General features: G+C 40.0%; 1 protein-coding gene across 1 annotated transcript; it reads right to left on the minus strand.

The window, feature by feature from the left end:
- Window positions 1–886: 886 nt before the first annotated feature.
- On the minus strand, window positions 887–16,962 carry ccnd2b (cyclin D2, b). Its single transcript, XM_063500376.1, has 5 exons — window positions 16,560–16,962; window positions 15,421–15,636; window positions 10,471–10,630; window positions 7,801–7,949; window positions 887–3,708 (listed from the first exon to the last, which is right to left on the minus strand). The coding sequence occupies exons 1-5, from the start codon at window positions 16,752–16,754 to the stop codon at window positions 3,544–3,546; spliced, it is 885 nt and encodes a 294-aa protein (XP_063356446.1). The 5' UTR covers window positions 16,755–16,962; the 3' UTR covers window positions 887–3,543.
- Window positions 16,963–20,093: the final 3,131 nt, after the last annotated feature.

The raw sequence follows: 20,093 nt of genomic DNA on the forward strand, positions 1-20,093 counted from the left end.
TTATTAGACTCACAGTTGCCTTCCTATCAGCTCAAAGCCATCACCTCTGACGTCTAGCATCAATAAAGTATTTTCACCTAGAGAACTCAAATCACATCAAATAAATTCACTTTTATTGTCACATCACATGTGCTGGTACACTGGTACAGCATATGTGAGTGAAATGTCAGACAGGAAGTTAAGGATCCAGCTGCAGAGAGAGCTGCTCAATCCTAGGTCCTGCAGTTTCCTGTGCAGTTTCCAGAACTGCTACTCACTGGATATTTTCTGTTTTTCTGACCAAAACCTAGTGGCTTGTGAGTGTGTGTCTGCGCAAAAAATCCTTTAAGTGATACAACAGGAGATTATTTTATAAAATCTTTTTGTAACCCTTTCCTATACACATATCCACCCTGTTGCTAAAACAAAACAAAGAAAAATAATAGCGAGACCGTTTTTTAAGTACATTTTTAAAATTATGTGTGGTGTTTCTTTGTTAGACCACACAAAACCCTCTAACATATATTATTTTGAAATTTACCTGGTGACAGGACTTAGTGTTACCTTTCTGATGAGGTAGAAGAAAACAACTCTAGAATATAAACAAAATACTGCCTGAGCATACAAATTGTATTTTATTCTTTATGTGAATTACACATTTTATATTTGTCTTTGATAAAAAAAAAATCTTATTATTTTAGGTAGCAGGATATGATGATATTCATATAACATGCAGTATTTTTACTCCTGTTTCCATGTTTAGCTTTAATGCCACACAGAAACATTCTGCTACCTATTGTCCTACTTACAAGTTGCTTGTGGTTTTGTCGCCCTCTGCTGGCAGTAGAGTGGTATCATCACACATAATTAAGAATGTGGAAGTGGAAATAAAGACAAAAAAGGCTGGTTGATTTTTAGCCAATTTATTGAGGACAAATTGTTGAGGTACATTGTGTGGCTGAACTTGAGGGGAGGGGGGATAGTGGGAGAGCAGTTGGGAGTAACAACCACACCAAACAAAGATAAAACATTCTGATGGTTTAAACTCTGAATAAATGGGTACCTCAGGAAAACAAAAATATTCCAATGAACTGATCAAAACTCTTTCTGGCACGTGCATCACATACAGTATAGGCTGTTCTTAGTTTAGCACCAGATATATGAAATGGTTTTAAAGTAGGCTATAGGCACTTGTAACTGCTCAAGGACATCTGGTGGTGGATATTTGTCTTACCCAGAATGGAGGGAAAGGAGGGAAGGTAGAGGGGGTGAAAAACCCCCCATAAAAGTAAAACCCGTCCGATGAATTAAGAGTGAAAGATGTGTGTGATGTGAAGTGAGTGTGTGTGATGAGGTAATGAGATGGGTTCTCGCTCTGTCCGTCCAAATTAACCTGAGGTACACAAACATTACAAAGAAGCAGCAAGAATATGATAGATTACAAAGTTACAAATCAATAGAGGAATAAAACATGCTAATCAAAAGAGATTGGCAAACACGATTACTTCCAGTCCCGCACCAAACTGTTACGTTCCCTCCGGTACATGTACGATGACACACACACGCACATATACATACACACACAAACACACACACAAAATAAGCAAAAGACTTGTTACATACACAATATTTCATAATATAGCAGCACACGTGTGAATGACAATAAGGCATCTTTGTGTAAGACTAGAAAAGAAAAGCTTCGTAGCAGCAAGAGAATGACGTATATAATCTATCTTTACTTACTTTGGAATTGTTGCTTTTAAAAATCATGAACAAAACCTTTAAAAGCATAAACATTTTTCAGCTTAAAGCATTCTTTCAGAGGGGGAACATTTGGCTTATTTTTTGTGAATTTTTTTTTGTACAAACTGAGCATGCAGGAGTACGATTTAGAAACTACATTTCTGGTCTAACGAGAAATTCAATACGTGTAAAACTCGCATACATGGCAGTTTTAAAACTTCAGAAAGCGGTGTAGACACAAACAAAACACGAACAAGAATATTTAGGATACAGACTGTAACTATTTTAAAGAACTAGCAGAAAGGGGTTGGAGTTGCTTTGAAAAAAAAATTCAAGTTCAAGAGTTAAATAAATGCACTGAAGTCTAAACATGACTTGGCTTTTCTTGGTTTATAAACAATTACACTATAACACCGATTATTATCCTATGACTACTCACCTGTAGGGGTCGAGCTTTCAAGATAAACGTGTGTTACCCCCATGGGAATCCAGCCCAGGAAAAAAAATCCTAATAACTTAAAAGAAAAACTAATAAAACCAAAAAAGAAAAAAAAGACCCCTAAACCCCTCTCTGAACTCTCCTCAACCACGATCCCCCTTACCGATCTTAAGGAGTGTTTTTAAAAGTGCATCGATATTGTTCCAAATCGCCCTCTCTGCAAAAAATAAGGATAAAAGAATAAAAATAGTATAACTGCTGAACACGAGAAACTGCAGTGCACCGAACCGACCCCCACCCAACCGGACATCACCAGGGATTATTATTCCTCCTCCTGCGTGTCACTCAAGTGTCGTGCGACTGCATGAACATCATAAAGCTTAAAATAATCATCAATCCACACTTGTTGCATTTTAACCCACTTTCCTCATGCTCTCTTTTATCCTAAAAACCTACCAACAAACCCTTCACTTACTCCAGTCCTCTCTCAAACTTGGTAAGAAACTTGCCAGATCTCCTCTTTCATCATTGGCGCCCTCCACTATGTACAAGCTTCACCTATAAAAACGCCACACAAACGACGGCATATCTTTGCTGAATGCAAATACACGAACATACGGTCCTGTCAGCACATCTAATGCACGCCTTAAACCATCTTCATGTCCTTCCCTATGTTGAGCAGGCCCAGCCCACTCCTAGCCAGCACGCTTCTGCATAAATAGTAAGCAGTACTACAGGTGCACAGTATGGTAGGCAGAGCAGCTAGCTGCAGTAGAGCTCCTCTGGTTGGATATCAGCTTGGTTTAAATGCCTTGTATTTATTATCAGCATTTGAATCACTACTATATGGATTTCCAGAAAAGGAAACATCCCATTAAAACTATTAATTGATAACTGCTAAGAGATATTTAAAGAGTAACATAACTAAATACTAAATATACAGTATTAAATTCACTTTGCTAGGTATTATCAAAAGGAATATGTATATTTCATAAAATTATGCTTTTTTTTCAAGTATGAAAATATATTCAGGTTTCCTTTCTCGAAACCTAAGGCACTATCAAGTTTTCAAGAATTAATCCTTTCTTTTTTTAAAAGTAGCTGTTTGATTACATGTGGCCCGTACAAAAAAGGTAAAAGTACACCCAAACCAGGTGTGAATGGGGCAAAAAAAAAAAAAAAAAAACGGAAAAAAAGGAAAAAGAAAAACTAGAAACTCTTAATTTCTAAAAGTTCATCGATTGTCACACCATCACTCAACAGGGGGTGGGGGTGTAGGTGGTGACTTGATGCAGATCTACTGGCAGCTCACAAGCCCTCACTCCTGTCAGTTCATTGGCTGGCAAACATGAGTGTTGTGCGAGTCCGGTGGCGTCGGGAGCTCATAAGTTGATGTCGCGCACGTCTGTCGGGGTGCTGGACTGGTCTTGCTGCTCCCTCGCCTTGCTGCCGGCCCGGACACTGGTCTCCTGCCGGTACTGCTGCCCCTGCTGCAGGCTGGTGGTCAGCACACGCTCTATTTGTTCCTGGCAGGCCCTCAAACAATCCTGGAACAATTTTAAAAAGGGTCAGCAGCGGTTAAACACACCCTTCCATCAAACCTCTGCTAGCGTCTGGGTGCTTTAAAGACACATAATCCCCTCCAGCCAAGATTCATTTTTGCAGGTTTGCAATGTTTAGCACTATATTGTGTGGCAACTGAAGTCAAGCCTTTGATTTAGGAAAAATCCTTAGTTATCACTCAAAATATCTGTTCAAGGATTTAAAATGTATCACTATTCATGCACATAAACAAAGCAAAAAGAAATAAAAGTACAGAAATGTTACATTTAAGTGATTTTTGTGGCTTCCACAGCGAAAGTTACAGTACGTAAATGTTTGAAGGCATACACATGCCCTTTAACTGGCTCTCTCTGCTCTACTATAGCAGTGTTACTGTAAATACCCCCCGCAGTCTGCTCACTTAATCTGTGCACCTGTATGCAGACACTAGTGTGCAAAATGTTGGAATTTCAGCTGCATTTGACATGCGAGTTGTTTAACAGCTTTGGTCACATGCATGGCATACCAGCGGGGAATTATGTTCTGCTGCGGTAGGTGGTCCTGTCTGCATCATGACCAGAACAATGGGTGCCAGCACACTCCGATACCAGTGGCACGGAGCAGCGAGCTGCACAGCGGGCACCGGACACGTGCATGTCTGTGGTACAAGCTAAAGGACTCCCACACGAGCTCTGGGGAGTGTCAGGGAACTCTGGACTCCCTTCCTCCACCCTCCCTTGGGTTTACTTCACGGTCAATCCCATGTGGAGGTCTTAGAGGAAATGGCTTTGACCTGCTGCACCCTAACCCTCTGAGTTAGGGTGTAAAACAGAATATAGGACAGTGGGACCGGATGTTTTTGGACGGCTTTTCTTATTAAAAGGGATCCTCTCTTCGTCTCCCTCAGTCTCCGTCCCCCCTGCAGGTCTGTGCGAAAGATGTGGGAGGTCTGCCTCTCTGAGCCGGCTGCAGGACTCTTAAGGAATGAGCCGAGCTCGCGGAGGGGCCAACATTCCTTTAAAATGCACGAATAATTGGAACCCGATGGGCTGCAGACGGAGTGCCTGTTGTGACGGCCGGCTGGGTCGCGGGGCCCACATCACCATGGCAGCGTAACCACAAGCTAAGAGTGCCGTTTCTAAGGCCTTTATGGATTTCTATCCTGAAATCTGTGTGACTGTTGTGCTGCAGCAAAAAACTACCTACCCAGTATAGATGCCCTCTGAGAGTACTTTTTCTCAGTTATCAATATTTAAAGAAAAGATATACCAGTGACTATGACTAATTAATATATATATATATATATATATATATATAGCCCACAGATACACACAGTTGTATGTCTTTACAGTTTGCAACATCTCCTAGTGCACACTGATGAACTGTAAAAATGGTACTATGATGGCACATCTACCCTGGTAGTGCACACCATCATTTATAAGGTCATGTAAGTTTGCCCGTCTTATTTGAAGCCGTCTGGACGTTCAAGGAAAAAAGTGCAAACTAATCCAAGACTTGGTATTCTTACAATCCAGGGACTCAGTACAGGCATGATGCATGAAATTCTCCGACTTAGATTAAGCGTGGCTGTCAGCGAACAGTTGAGTCCCTTGGCAGTGGTTTTTTTTTCTCTCCCCGGGGGCCTTTCATGTTGCACAAAATGAATTTTATTAGTGCTACAGATCCCATTTAACAGTAATCATGTGGCAAAAATGGAGCTGCGTTTGCCCAGGCGTGAAACCGTCATCTATCCTACCATAATGTACAGTTATTAGACAGATGTCAGCCTAACTGATTGAAAAAATATTAATTTGTAGCATTTTGCTCTTTATTTACTTGCTTTTAGACTTCTCTTTATTTTTTCAAGCCGTTATTCATGTGTAAAATGATGGGCTAATAAGACACACTAGTTAGCTTAGCTTAGACTACTCCTTTTAAAAATTAAAAAACAAATCCCAGCGCTTAGGCCGAGCAGACCACTGGGCTTCTGATACTTTAATTAGCAGATTTTACAAACTACCGTATTTTTCGGACCATAAGCCACACTGTCGATGAACAGGTCTGTTTTCATACATAAGGCGCACCGGATTATAAGCCGAATTAAGCAAAACAAAACAGTCAGATAAGTCAAACTTTACTCATCTCATTCTTCTTGCTTCCTCCACTTCCGTACCATTAATTAATTAATGTTGAATTCTCTGGCAGCTGCTCTACTCCCGTGTTGTTGCAGTATATTAATGACTAATCTCGTACTGTGGATGGATTATCTCAGTTGTTGTCCTGACTGAAGTTTGGTCCGTTTACAGCATCCTGCCATGCAATTGCATTTGTGCCTAACCATTGGGAACCCTCACGTTAACTTTTATCGATTGGAAAAAAGTTAGCTTTCATCCTCCAGCTTCACTGTGTTTATGTCATGCTAACATAGCTGTGATGCTAGCGATCACATAGCACATCATTATATAGCAGCTAGTCCAACTTCAGTAACCCTACAAACGTCACTGCTGTTTAGTTTTCTGTCTTCATTTATGTTGGAAGTGATAGCAGAGCTGTACGTTTTAATTTTTTCAGAAATCTCCCAGTCAGAACATGCTATATCATGTTTAGGTGGAAAATAGCGAGCTAACTTCCTGCTAATTTCTAACTCCATTAAATTTCATCAATTCTGTTTTCATTGATGCCTAAATGTTAAACTTAATTGTTACACCTGGTAAAGCAGCAACTCTGATGATTTTATTAAAGATGAAAGAATTTAGACAGTTTTTAACTGTCAGTGATGCCGCAGTCTTCGTTTGACTTTGGGACCTGAAGCAGACGGAGTTTTGGACCTAAAACTACTGGGAGCATTACGGCTACCGTAGTCAGGTAGCCGTAATACTCCCACAATCCATTAAGCGGTGTGGCTTCGTAGCTTACCAAAGTCGTACTAAAACATTTTTGAGAGATTTCTGAGCGCCGTGTACCACACAAAATTGATTCGAGGTCAGTAAGCACAACCAGAATTCATACATAAGGTGTATCGGATTATAAGGCGCACTGTCAATTTTTGTGAAAATTAAAGGATTTTAAGTGCGCCTTATAGTGTGGAAAATACCGTAGTTGGCGAGTGATTGAGGTTGCTAGAAGATTTCTGCAGTCAACTGCAGTTTGCTCAACCTGTCTGCAAACACTTGTACTAGCCGAGGAAGTGAAAGTACGTTCGCCTTCAGAGAAAAAGTTGTGCTGGTTTAGTGGCATTCCTTGCTTCTGTCTAAGGCTTAAACACCCAAAAATGTATTTATTTATTTTTTAAAGTGGAACTTTTACTTTGAAGGTAAACGTTCCACGTTCGCAGTTGCACTTTTCAGTTTCACTCCTGCTCAGAGAGTAGCTGGCAAGTATTTGTAGACAGGTCTTCCATGCAAAGATCTAGCAGCTGTTAGGAAGTTTTCACTAAAACTCAGAGTGCGCACATTTTTGGCGACTGGTCTCTGGGCCTTCTTTACTTGACCCTACACTGTCACACATCCAGAACACCAAGTTAGCATCACGTGGTGTGTGGTCAGGTGTCTGTAAAACCTCAAAACAATAGAAACTAGTTGCAGATGCATGTCACACACTTTGAGATTTGTGCAGTATTGTCTGATATTTTAAAGCTCAGCAAGTTACACTAAACACTGAAGTTAGTCTGTTGCAGGTAACTCTGTGTCTGCATCAGCCTTCACTGGAAAAGATGCTTCTTGCCTTCAGTGCATATGTATTCCTCCACCAGGAGGGGCACACAGCTAAAGTGGGAGCCCTGCAAAGAAATTGCATGTGTCGTACCACAAGAATGTGGGCTCTGAGTTTTAAGAAGACATTCCCTCTGCCGCTGCTCTTTATAGCAGCAGTCTGGCTCCCCAGCCAGCAGCCAAATGCTTGCTCTCCTTCTCTCCATGAAAAGTAAATAGCTTCAGCCTGCCACCACTGAAGTCATCACTGTTGTTTACTAAAGAGCCTTTTATGCTGCTGTCGTGAGATGTTGCAATGATTGCTATTAACAGCGTATTGTTTCGAAGCGCTGAAAGTATTGAGTAATTCCTGCTGTCGAGTATAAATTTCCCCGCTGTGGTACTCACCACCTCCGTGTTGGTGATCTTGGCCAGCAGGTCTGTCAGGTTGTCTCGACTCAGCCTCTGGTCAGTGTGGTCCAACTGCAGGCCACAGATAGCGGCTCCCATGCTGCCAGAGGCTATCATAGAAGGAGGGTTCATAGCAAGGCGGTCATCTGGTGAGGGAGAGCGTTAATGTGCAATTAGTGAAACAAGAGCAGCTTTTAAGCCACGGTGACACATGGAAATTACATCCTCAATGTGACACATAGACCAACATTACTTAAATCCGCCCAGAGGAAGTGTCACAGATGCATAAGAGGTGAAACGTCTGAATGATCTCCATCATGCATGCTTTACAGCTGAATCTGATTTTCCCACAGTCTGGATTTCAGCAGACGAAGCTCCACAGTGGAACCTGTGTGGCGTCCTTCACAGGAACTTCAGCTGTGATTAGAAAAACAGAGTAGGAATCCTCCTACTCGCTGAGCAATGAGTTCCAGGCACGACTCCCTTCGGTCTGCATCCAAGTCTCAGAGACTTAAGTGACAACAGGCCTGGGAGGAGGCAGAAAAGGAGGCGGACATGGAGAGAACAACAAGGAAAACCAGCAAGTGCTGATTGTGAGAAGTCCTTTCCTTGGTTATTCGATTAAGTAACGGCAAGGAGCTTCAGCAATCCCACCTCATTGTCTTTTATACGTAGGACAGTAACTTCCCAAAACAAACAATCCCACCTTCACACCCTCTTTGTCCTGTGATTGGCTGAGGTTTCTCTTATCTTTGATTTTAGAGCAGCAGTCCCCAACCCTCAGACCGGTCCGTGAGTTGTTTGGTATTGGGCCACGAGAGTTGAGGCTTGGGTGTGAAATTTATGGTTTTCAGGGTTTTTATCATTAACTCTGTCTTTTCCCGTGTTGTAGTTATGTCTTATTTTGAAAGAAATATTTACGCATTACCATAGCGACCAGAGAGGATTAAGGTGCAGAGGGGAGGATGTTACTCTCAATGTTGTTGGCGCATTTCAGGAGGACACTGCTAATAAAGTTACACAATCACACAGTGAATTTGTGTTTATTATTATATTTACAAAATACTCCAGTTTTTGTCTTGGTCGCATCATTTTATTTTGTTGTATTTATCCGGTCCGTGGCCAAAAAAGGTTAGGGACTGCTGCTTTAGAGCTCCTTTTTTTACCATTTTTAAACAAAGTGTTTCAGTGACTTTTCTTTGGTACAACCAAGTAAAACACAAATGTGCCAACATATTATTCTACATAACGGCCAGCTTTTTGTCTTCTTGCGTTGATGACTGAAACATCCTGATTTCTGACAAAGATGGGCAATGTCATGCTAAAAAGAAACTTACTGGACTGGCGTTTTGCACCAATTTTGAACAAACTTCAAAATTGGTGCCTAAAGAAAGGGAGCCCCTTTCTTTAAGGCCCATAGAGAAAAGCCAGTGTAAACCAGTCCCAGTGGCCTGATAGCTTTTAGCCAGCTGTGCTACACCCTTCTTCTCCTCCAGGGGCCAGCTGTCCATAGGAGGAGCTCCTCCAATATAATAATAACATCTCAACTCCATATAAAACTCCAAACATTTACATTACTGCACAACCACAGCAGGCCTCCTTTTTTTCCACTGCGGCTGCTTTGTGCTTGGATATAAGCAGCTGTTTATGAATAGCAGAAGTGACCACTGAAACACACCCAATATATATATATATATATATATATATATATATATATATATATATATATATATATATATATATATATATATATATATATATTGTGCATGTGTGACACTAAAACTGCGCTAAACAGGGCATGAAACTCGCTGAAGGAGCCTCTGATTCCAATAACTAACTCTAGTAAATAAGTGCTTAATAGCCAGATATGACCGCACTGACGTTTGTGAGGAATTCAATGCACCAAAGTGACCTCCCTTTGTTTTATTTCCTTCATTGAATTAGCTAGAAAAGAGGAAAGGAGGTAGCAGAAGAAAAGCAGCCTTGTGAGACAGGTTTCCTGTATATTATGTGCATTAGGTGATCCTGCAGTAGTATTTCTGTCCAGGATATGAAAATATTAGAGGGATTCCAAGTTTAGGCAAAGGAATGCCTTGAAAATTCACCTAAGGAGAGGCCTGAGGGGGACATGTAAGCTTTTTCCAGAGTTTATTTTGGACACAAGGCGGCGATGGGAGGAGGAAGGAAGATCACTGGATCGCTGCCCTGACTTTTTAAACCTGGAAGTCTCTCTGTCAACAAACAATGAAAGGGGAGTACCGCAGAAAAATTCAGCTGCACCTGAGTCACTCAGCACAGAGTGTGTGATAGGATTGCTATCATTACCCGTGTATGTGGCTAATCTAAACACAGCACTGATAGGAGTTTTCCCAGGCACTTAGAAGAGAAATGTGCATGACCACTTTGAGTAGCTTTTAGCAGCTGTGAAGACAAAAAAAACCTCACTACAGGCTGTGGAAAGAGTAGAAAGTGGATAAGGCAGCCAGCAGAGAAGAAAGAGGTCACAGATGACTCACGATGGGGGAATGTTTGCGTGTGTGGGAATATTCTGGTGGATGTCTGAATAAAATTTTTTTTTAAAAAAGCACGAAACTGAGCAGATGAAGGATTAAAAAAAATAATAAAATTTTTTTAAAAAACACATAAAACAACAGGCACCTGCATTACCTGTGGCGCAGAGGGCGATGAACGTCTGTGTGTGCTTGCGGACCATCACCAACTTTTCTTTGGGGAGGGGCAGCCTTCGTATGATGTGCTCTACAAAATCATTGGGGATGACGGAGGCCATGTTCCACTTCAACTTCCCCAGCACAACCAGTTCCCAGTCCTAAAGCACAAGGATGAGGGTTAAAAAAAAAAAAGAAAAGAAAAAAAAGTGTGTGTCAGGGGGTTAAATGGCATGCTGCCACGTCTGTATCGCCTGTGACGATCTTAGTCTGCCTCCATTCCCAGAGGAAATGGCTCTGTAAGAAGAGCAACATTTCTTCATTTTATCTATCCTCACTGTATCTTATTATCTGCATGCCTTTCTCATTCCTTGCATCTTTTGTGTTCATATCGCCGGCATGTGACAAGCCTTGCCCTGCTTAGAGGCCCTGCCAATGAGACAGCTAGCCCCTTCCTTCCTGTCATAAGCCTCAAACACAGCGCTACAATGAGCTAGCGCTGCACAGGCAGCCGCACAGAGATCACTCTTTATACAGCAAGGCTTTGCAAGAGCAAGAAGACTGCACACACTGCATTATCTAATTTCCTGTTACTCTTAACTCATTGCATTCAAAATCAACCAATTTACTATATTTTTTAAATATTATTTAGCAGAGACATCAAATGAAGACTTCAAAATCTAAAATTTACTCAGACGAACAATTAGTCATGATCAAGTTTTCAACTCAATCATTAACACTTTCTCTAACCTCCCATACGAGAGAAATTTAGAGACTGACATGTGGTGCTGTAGCCATTTCTACCTGCCACTGTTCCTTTTTAAGAAAAACAGAAGTCCTAAAAGAGCAAAGCATCGCTCTGCTGCCTTAAAATAAATTGAATTCACTTAAGTTCTTCTGAGCTGTGATTGTGTGCGTGTTCCTCCAGAAGCCATTCATTGAAAAAACGCTTCCATGTGTTGCTTTTTTCTTTGTTTAGGGTCCAAACTGCACCTGAGCTTTTATTTAAAGTTGCACAGGTGTGCCATTTAAAATAACTGTCAATTTGGAGAAAATAATCCAAGGGTGTGGCGAAGTGTCCCTGTAAATGGAGTTATTGATATAGGCACTCTAAAGGGGAAGTACTGTTGTAACGCTTTTATGAATAGCTGAACACTAGCATCAATACACTTTCATTCAGTAACAGATTCATGTCTAAACTTTGATCCAAGCACTTCTGAAAGAATTGTACCTGCAGACGATAAGTGGGAACATGTCGAAGGGAAGGCAGGTGAGACAGAAGTGCAGCATAGTGCAGTTTTACTGAGGCACAATTAAAAAGACGAGGCAGGTGGTGACACCTATCAAATCTGAATCACTTGTGTTTTGCTCCCCTATAGAATCAAAATGAGCTACATAAAGATCAGTTTTTAGTTCACAACATGCTTATCTTTGGCTTTAAAAGAATTTAAAACATTTTTTTCAAAAAAGCAGTGCACTGCCACCACGTCTGGCACTGGTGCTAACATCTAAAAATCTACCATTTCCCACCCCCTTAATCTAGAAATAGCTCAACATTTCAACAGAATAAGATGCCAAAAAGTGACGACACCATGTAAAACCTAGCTACCTACCTAACTAAAAGAAATTCACAGATGATTCACGGTCGTGATCATCGCGCTTTGACTTTACAGTTGTGAAAACGACTCAACTTCTGTTGAATAACACTGTGTACCATTCCGTTCTTAAATCTGTCAAAATGTGTGCTGCACTGGCACCCCGGCACGTGCCAGTAGAGAGTAAGCCTCCAGTGGCACCACTGTGAAATCTAACTCCCAAAAAAAGCTAGGGGGTCTGATAATGCACATATTGGTCTGTAGGAACTTACTTTGAAGTGTTAAATCGAGCAAACAAAGTCTGAGACAAGAGAAGTTGTGTTTACATAAAGAGGTGGTCTGAAAACCATAACTAGAACAGACAAAGACTAACACTTTGGCAGTAAATGCCACAGGTGAGGCTAACACTGGGTTTTCACTGGTGTCTAGGCAACTGGATAAAGAAAACTGATATGCACTTCCTGAGAAGGTGGTGTGACTTATATCAGATAAACCTGATATGAGGCAAGCTGGGCTGAACTTAACTTAAGGTGATACCAATAAATTTCTGTGGGAACATGAGGTCCATTCTGTTAACCATAAGAAAACCTTTGCGATAACGGCGTCATTGTTCGGTTTTCTTCATTTATGGGTAGAAAAATATGAGAAAGGTTAACTAGAGTGTGTTAGAAATCACTGCAATCAACAGCAAGAAATTAAAAGGGATTAAAACTACTCATATTTCTCATGAGAGAAGTTTTCTTTAATGCCCTTTTAACACTGAATGAACACAGCTGATTCTAATTTCTCACTTCCTCTGTGTCACACAAAGTAAACGTAGTACACACCGAAACCCCAACGCTCAGCGGGGACAGTCCCCCCACCCTGAAACGCTTTTCTGTCATCTAAAATGTCACCCGTCAATCCCATTTACGTGGGTTTCCTGTACATAACCAGTTTCTCTTCACCCTATTTTAGTCCCAATGGAGATCAATGATTGTGAGATGAATAGGGGATAGGTTTGCCACTGGTATGATCACTTCCTGGACATCTGTCCTGATGAAAAATACCACCTGCTACCATTGTTAAACTTCTCTCTTACAGGCAAACTGCCACCAGCAGGGGCAGCACATTTACTGTAAGAGTGAGGAGCTGCAATAATTTTCCACAGACTCCTGCCTGCTCACTGCATCCTGTGAGGATATCCAGGAATATGGAGCCTTACAACAATATGGAGCATCAAATCGGATGGATGTCATTTCCCTAAACAGCTGCAGGCGAGCGGGAGGACACATAGGCTACGTCCACATTTTCTCTTCATTTTGGCCTCCCGTCCACACTGAGACGGCGTTTTGGCTCATGGAAAACGCAGCGTTTTGAAAGCGTTCACGAAAACGCATACATTTGAAAACGGTGCTTTCGCGTCGCAGTGCGGACAGCAAAAACGAAGACTTTCTAAAATGATGACGCATGTTAGTCATATGATGCAGTCATGTGACTAATTAAACTAAGATAGCGGAGGGCATTAAACAGCAGTTGTTTTGTTTGCTCTCAATTTTGACAGCCCTATTAAAGATTAATCAGTCTGTACATGCTCCAGATAGCTTTTCTTCAAATTCTTTAATTCTCACTCGCTTTTGCAACTTTTACTTTTGTGTTACTCGCAGCAACAACTCCACCTCACTGTTAGTCCATTTAAAAAACTCTGTGCTTTCCCTCAACATTTTGCCACGACGTTTCAAAGAGCCAGAAAGTAAATAAGCGGCAGACAGAAATGAGGCAGGTCAAATCTTCTTGCGCAGTACTGGAACGTAAGCATTTTCGGCCGTTTCAATGTGGACGCACAACTCTGTGAAAACGACTGAAAACGCTAGTGTGGACAAGGAGCGGCTTCAAACGAAAACGCCGTTTTCAAATCTATCCGGGCTAGTGTGGACGTAGCCATAGAGAGCCTGGGCAGCAGTTTGGTCAAAATCAGGAGCAGATCTTACTGCAACATGTAAATTACTCTGGAACTGAAGTGGTTAAATAAAATCTGCAACTCTTTTAGTTGTTTAAGACAATTTCTTTTTTAATGGAAACTTCCAACAAGACCTTTTTTAGGGCAGAAACTAATTTATCCATAAAATGCCATTTTAAGTGTATTAAATTAAAGTTTGTTTGCTTGTAGAAGTCATAAACCAGCGGTCCCAAACTCATTTTACATCATGGCCCGCTTTAATCTGTGAAATTCCCCCTTCTGTCAGCGTAAAGAAGTTTAACCACACGTATATTTTAATATAAGAAAAATAAGTCAGTACAACTCTTTGGGCTTTAATCATAAGAAATAAATGTGTAAAATTAGAAAAAAAAGTTCTGCTATTTCATTGTTTTATATTTGCAGGACAGTCTGGGCAAAGTTTTTGTTAATTTGTTTAACTTTCCTTTTCTTTTTATTGTAGGCCTATTGTAAAAAACAGAAACATTTAGTAAAGAAAATAACTTTTCTGACATTTAAGTGTTTATTACTTAGTTACTTTGGTGTAGTATGAATGGCTATGGAAAGAAAGTTGTAAAACTTATGAAAATACATGCCGTCCTTCATTTGCTCCAAAGCCATCTAATGGGCCGGATTGAGAGCCTCTGCTGGCCAATTCTGGTCCCCGGGCCTTATGTTTGGCACCCCTGTTCTAAGCCAAATGTTTCCAGTCACAAAAAGCCAACTAGGGGAGCCTGAAATTAACATAAACTGGATTTAAAAATTAGCTCTTAATAATTATTAATAAAAATCCAGCATTGTGATCATCTCACTGTCTGCAAGTGAGAAGCAAACTGTTTTGCTGATGAGGACCATGTGATAGTATCAAAAGCTCAAGAGGAAGCAAAATAAATGGAGATAAGTGTTGGGTGGGTTATTTATCCTTAAAAATTTTTTAAGATCTTTCTTACACAACAAATGATTAACAGAGAAATTTATCTTAAAGGGACTTTTAAATTGCCAACATGGTGCCAAAACTTTAAAAGCATCCCTGGGTTAACGGTTGTGTAGTAAATAGTATGATAGTAAAAAAATAATACTTGAGCTTGGAGGTTTGGTTTTTAATAACATGAAATACTCAATATGTACTAGAAATGCAGGCTTCCTCATGATATCCATATCCTAAACTGCATAACTGCCACTAGATGGCATCATGCGTCTCTTCAGGCCACATGGATCCAAAGAAAGGATGTGGCTGTATTGTGCTCCACTTACAAGGAAAATAGGAAACTTCCTGTGAAACCAATTCAGCCATTAGCATCATAAAGTCATCGAAAAAACGTGACACGACATCTTCATGCTCCCATGAGTGAGTGAGTGAATGTTTGGATGGATGAATGGATGGGACTGTTGCTCTTACCAGCAGTTCCCGTGGTGAGAATGAATTATCTGTGTACATGCAAAGTTTCTCTGCTGATATGGGCCTGCAGTCCTTTAGCTTGGAGGCCAGAAACATGCACACAGCTCCCAGAAGCTGCAAGTAACTCTTTCTTGTGGGCATCACTGCTAAAAATCTGTCCAAATAATTAATAGCTAAAGGAAAGACGTCTTCATTGCTCTTCTCCTCTTCACATACCTGGAAAAGTTTAAACAGGAGACACATATATTAGGTAAAACTATGCCAAAACACCCAAAACAAAAAAAAACCCAACTACAATAACAAAACAGAAAAAGAAAAAAGAGGAATATAATTGTATATAAAAGAGGTTTTGGTGGCTCAGTGCTATTAATTCTGCTATAAATAGTACTGTTTTCGGGTTAAAGGTTAAATGACTGGTTTTCACGTCTTTTTTTCCTGCATGAAAAGCTGCAAAGTCAGAGCAGGGCAGAAACAAATTAGTTCAACAGCAACTCGTTCTGCAAAACCCCCACATCGCCATTCAGTCTCTCTTCCTTGTTGGGGCTTGCCTCACTCATCAAAAAATAAAAATAAAATAAAATTAACCACCCAAAAGCTTTATAAAGTGTGCAAAATATCCACATGTTTTCTTCAAACACTTTCCGACAGTTTTTGTGAAAGAACTTTACCAAAATCAACTTATTTTCTTGAGCTGAAAAAATGAAAGTGGCTTAGCATTCACGCTGCCTGCCTTGCCCCGAGCCTGAGTCACTTTTAAAAAATTAATAATAATTACTCTGAGGGGAAATTTTCGAGTTTTCGATTATGTAAATTAAGAATAAGTCCCCCCCTGTCGCCTGAGCTTACTAATTATCAGAAAGCACAAACTTTGAAGCTGTTAACCAATGTAAATATGCAGCTAGGCTGTTTTCTTTGAAGCCGAATTTTCTTCGTGGTGGAATTTCCGACTCTCCCACGCCTTTGGTGAGTCATTCTTATTCAATTGTCAAACAGGTTAACATCGATGACAACTTTCCACGAGCTAAAACGAGCCAGAAATAACTTGTAAGTGTGCAAAAACAAAATAAGACAAAACAAAAAACTGAAAATTAGCTAAAGCGGTTAGGTTAGCTCCGCGAGTGCATAAAATGCCCACAAACCTCATGCATCCAGCCTGCAACCATTCGTCTCATATAAGGCTGAATATCCTTCTGGACCCGCTGAAAATACGAACACTGAGGTAAAAATCTGTCCTCGATTGTTAATAAACTCTGCAACACTCTGTCATCACAGAGGATGTTTAGGTCAGGCTGGGCTCTCACGGCTAGGTCCGACTCCAGGCAGTAAAGCTCCATGTCTCGGCCCCCGTCTTCGCCCCGTTTTTTTGTTTGCTGCTGCCTTTGTTTTAGTTACTGAATAATATGAAGGAAAAGTAAATAAATATTGTTACGGTGTTTTCGACAGCGGACAGGAGGAGGAGAAGTGCCCAGGACGAAGCATGAGGCTGAGACTGCTGGGTTTGCTCCACTCCTGCTGCCTCACGGTTCGCTTCCTCTCGCTGCCGTCGATGGGCCTCAGCTGCACGCAATACATCCGGTACGACCTTCAAAATAAATGTCTGGGAAGAAAGCGGAAAACAAACCGGAAACCTTATTAATAAAAACAAACAAGCAAAAACATAAAATAAAATAAAAATATATATATATAATATTACTTTAAATTTTAATTTAAATTTAAGGACTATCATTGTCATTACAGCAATACTATGTTTTTTGCCCTCAGTCCAAGAGTGAGCTTGTGAGATGGCTAGAGTCGTACCAAAGTTCATGAAGAGAGGACCATGTGTGTAATTGTGTGTATCTAGACAGCTGTACTGGGAGGCTATGCCCAAAGAGAGAGGCGGCAAATGCAAAAGGAAAGGCTAATGCATGAATTATGCTTTAGTGGAGAAATCTATGTCATCATGGAAAATTCCTTTTAACACCACGTTGTAGCTGTCCACTTAATCTCACATGACCCTCCCAAGTAATGTAACTAAACATTGGGTAAATGCAGAATGCAACAGCTTGAATGGCATCATAAAGTTAAAGGCAAGTTCCGGTTACAACCCAAGTTATGACATAGTTTTAAAGCAAAAGTCTAAATCATGTACATCAGGCTGAAAGATAACGAAAGGGGCTAGAAAGGATGTGCAGCAGATTAGAGTGATTAAAGACAGAGATGGAAATGTATTAAAGAGGGAAGAGACTATGCTGAGAAGATGGTAGGAATACTATAAGGAGCTCATGAATGAATGAAATCAGAGAGAGAGAGAGCGAGAGAGAGAGAGAGAAAGAGAGAGTAGAGTGGGTAGAATCTAAATATCAAAAACAAACAATCCAAATATCCATAGTATTGATACCAACGGTGGTACTGGTATTGGATCGATTTTTTTGTTTATATTCTCTCATTTCAGTGCCACTATGAAAAGGATGAAGAGTGGAGAAGTGGTTGGACCTAGTGATATACCTGTGCAGGTATGGAGAAGTCCAGGAGAGAGGACAGTGGACTTTTTAACCAGATTATTTAACACAATGATGGAGACTAAAAGGATGCCTGAGGAATGGAGAAGAGGTGTACTGGTTCCAATTTTCAACAAACGTAATCTTCAGACCTGTAGTAACTACAGAGCAATAAGGCTGATGAGCCACACCATAAAGCTATTGTAAAGAGTTGTTAAACCTAGGTGCAGACTTGACTGGTACTTGTGTAGCACTCTCAAATATTTACACACTTACATGTTGATGGATGCATTGTCGGCAACTTCTGTTTCAGCATCTTCCTCAAGGAAGATGTGTGTGTATATACACATACACATGTATGCACATGTGTATGTGTATCTACATGTTATTTTTTATTTATTTTGTTTAGTTAATTGTTATGGATGGGCTGTTTTACATTTATAGGTTTATTATTACTAGTGGAACTTTAATTGTAGCCAAGGTTAATTGTTGAATAGTGATGATGACTAAATGGGATTTCTGATGGCTTATATTGTGTTAAATACAACAAACAAAAACAACTTTTTAAGAACTTTAAAAATTGCTAATGTCTGGACCCTTTGTTGGACCATCGATAGTCTTTGGGAGTCCATTTTAACACAGTTTACTACACATACATTTCATCGGCTTTACATTAAAGAAAAATAATAGAAATAAAGGTTTAAACACCTCAAAAATAATTCATAGATGGTGTGCCATAGAAAACCCAATAATTCTGCTTAATTTATGGTTGACAAAAGTGTGTCACATGAAGTTCATTATGCTGTTTATGGTAAAACTATAGAATCCAAACAACTGGGGACATTTTTTATATAGTTAAAGTACATTTTAGCTCAAAGTTTTTTCAGTTAATAAAGAACAAAATATAATTGCATAATTATGAAAAACAGATGGTGACCAAGCACATAAAAGCATTAACATTAAATGTTTAAGTATATGAATGTCTGCTAACAGAAATGCAATGCAGATGTTAAAAGAAATGAAAAACAATGCACAACAATAATAACAATAATCATTCACAGATTTCAGTAAATTGCGGGTGGCTATGAGTCCTATTTGCTCCTCCTGTAATTATTTGTGCAAAAACTGCAGAAAGAGTCATCTAAATTTCACATAGATGTTGTTACAGGGGCTGTCAGCTGTGAATGCAATCTGGTTTAAGTTTGCTGGGTGTTTAAAACAGCAAAATAATTTACAGTTGAGGGAAAAAACTTGATATCAAGTCAGTTGAAGGCAGTATTAAAGTGGATATCAACTAGACGGCTGCTGTATATAAAAAAGGAAAGGATGCCACATTTCTAGAGTACAAATCATGGACCGTTTACATTATTAAATGCAGTTTATAGTATAAATCAGTACTTAGCACTGTCTGCCGTTAGGCCTGAAATTCTCCAACCCAGCTGTCCCAACATATTTGAGGATCGTGCAATAAGCCACTGGACTGACTGCAAATACAACAGAACCTCTTTATTAATTTTCTCAAGCTAGCAGAACAGTGAGCAAACAGAGGGAAAAGTCAGACAAGTATATACATCAGTGCATAGAATAATGCAGATACACACAATTTAGAGTAATCTACTGCTTATTTTATCACTATCATGTTTGATTTCTTATCATTTCCTTACTGCTTTGCTCCTCATTAAACATTTTTCTTTTTTATCATTACTTTTTTGGTCATTTTTAACACAGGAAGAAGGAAGATGATCTGACAAGACAGAAGAAAAAAAACCTCCAAATGTCATATACATCACAAAACTGCTAAATAGTAACTGCTATGGTTGAAAGTTTCAACATAGTGTACTTTTCTCAACTACTGAAGGAAATGTCATCATCAGAGGATATACAAGAGACTCTGTGGGGAAGACCATTTGCCCTCATATCATTTTGACCATGTTTCGACAGGTATAAGGCAGCACTCCGATGAGGTTGTGCACAGGCATCATGGATGCTTCGTTGTTTTTATTTATGCTACTTTCTAGTCAGCTTCCAGTCTGCTTGGGGAACAATTGTGCTCCTGGTGAGCTTTCAGTGTAGTAGCTGCAGAAAGCCTCACGTACACCCTTCAATACATACTTTTGCAATGTAAAAAAAAACATATTATGCTCTTCTTTATTTTCTGTCATGTATATTTACAGTTACAGTGATGGATGCTTA

The sequence above is a fragment of the Pelmatolapia mariae genome, linkage group LG17 (assembly GCF_036321145.2).
Source record: "Pelmatolapia mariae isolate MD_Pm_ZW linkage group LG17, Pm_UMD_F_2, whole genome shotgun sequence".
Classification (NCBI taxonomy): Eukaryota; Metazoa; Chordata; class Actinopteri; order Cichliformes; family Cichlidae; genus Pelmatolapia; species Pelmatolapia mariae.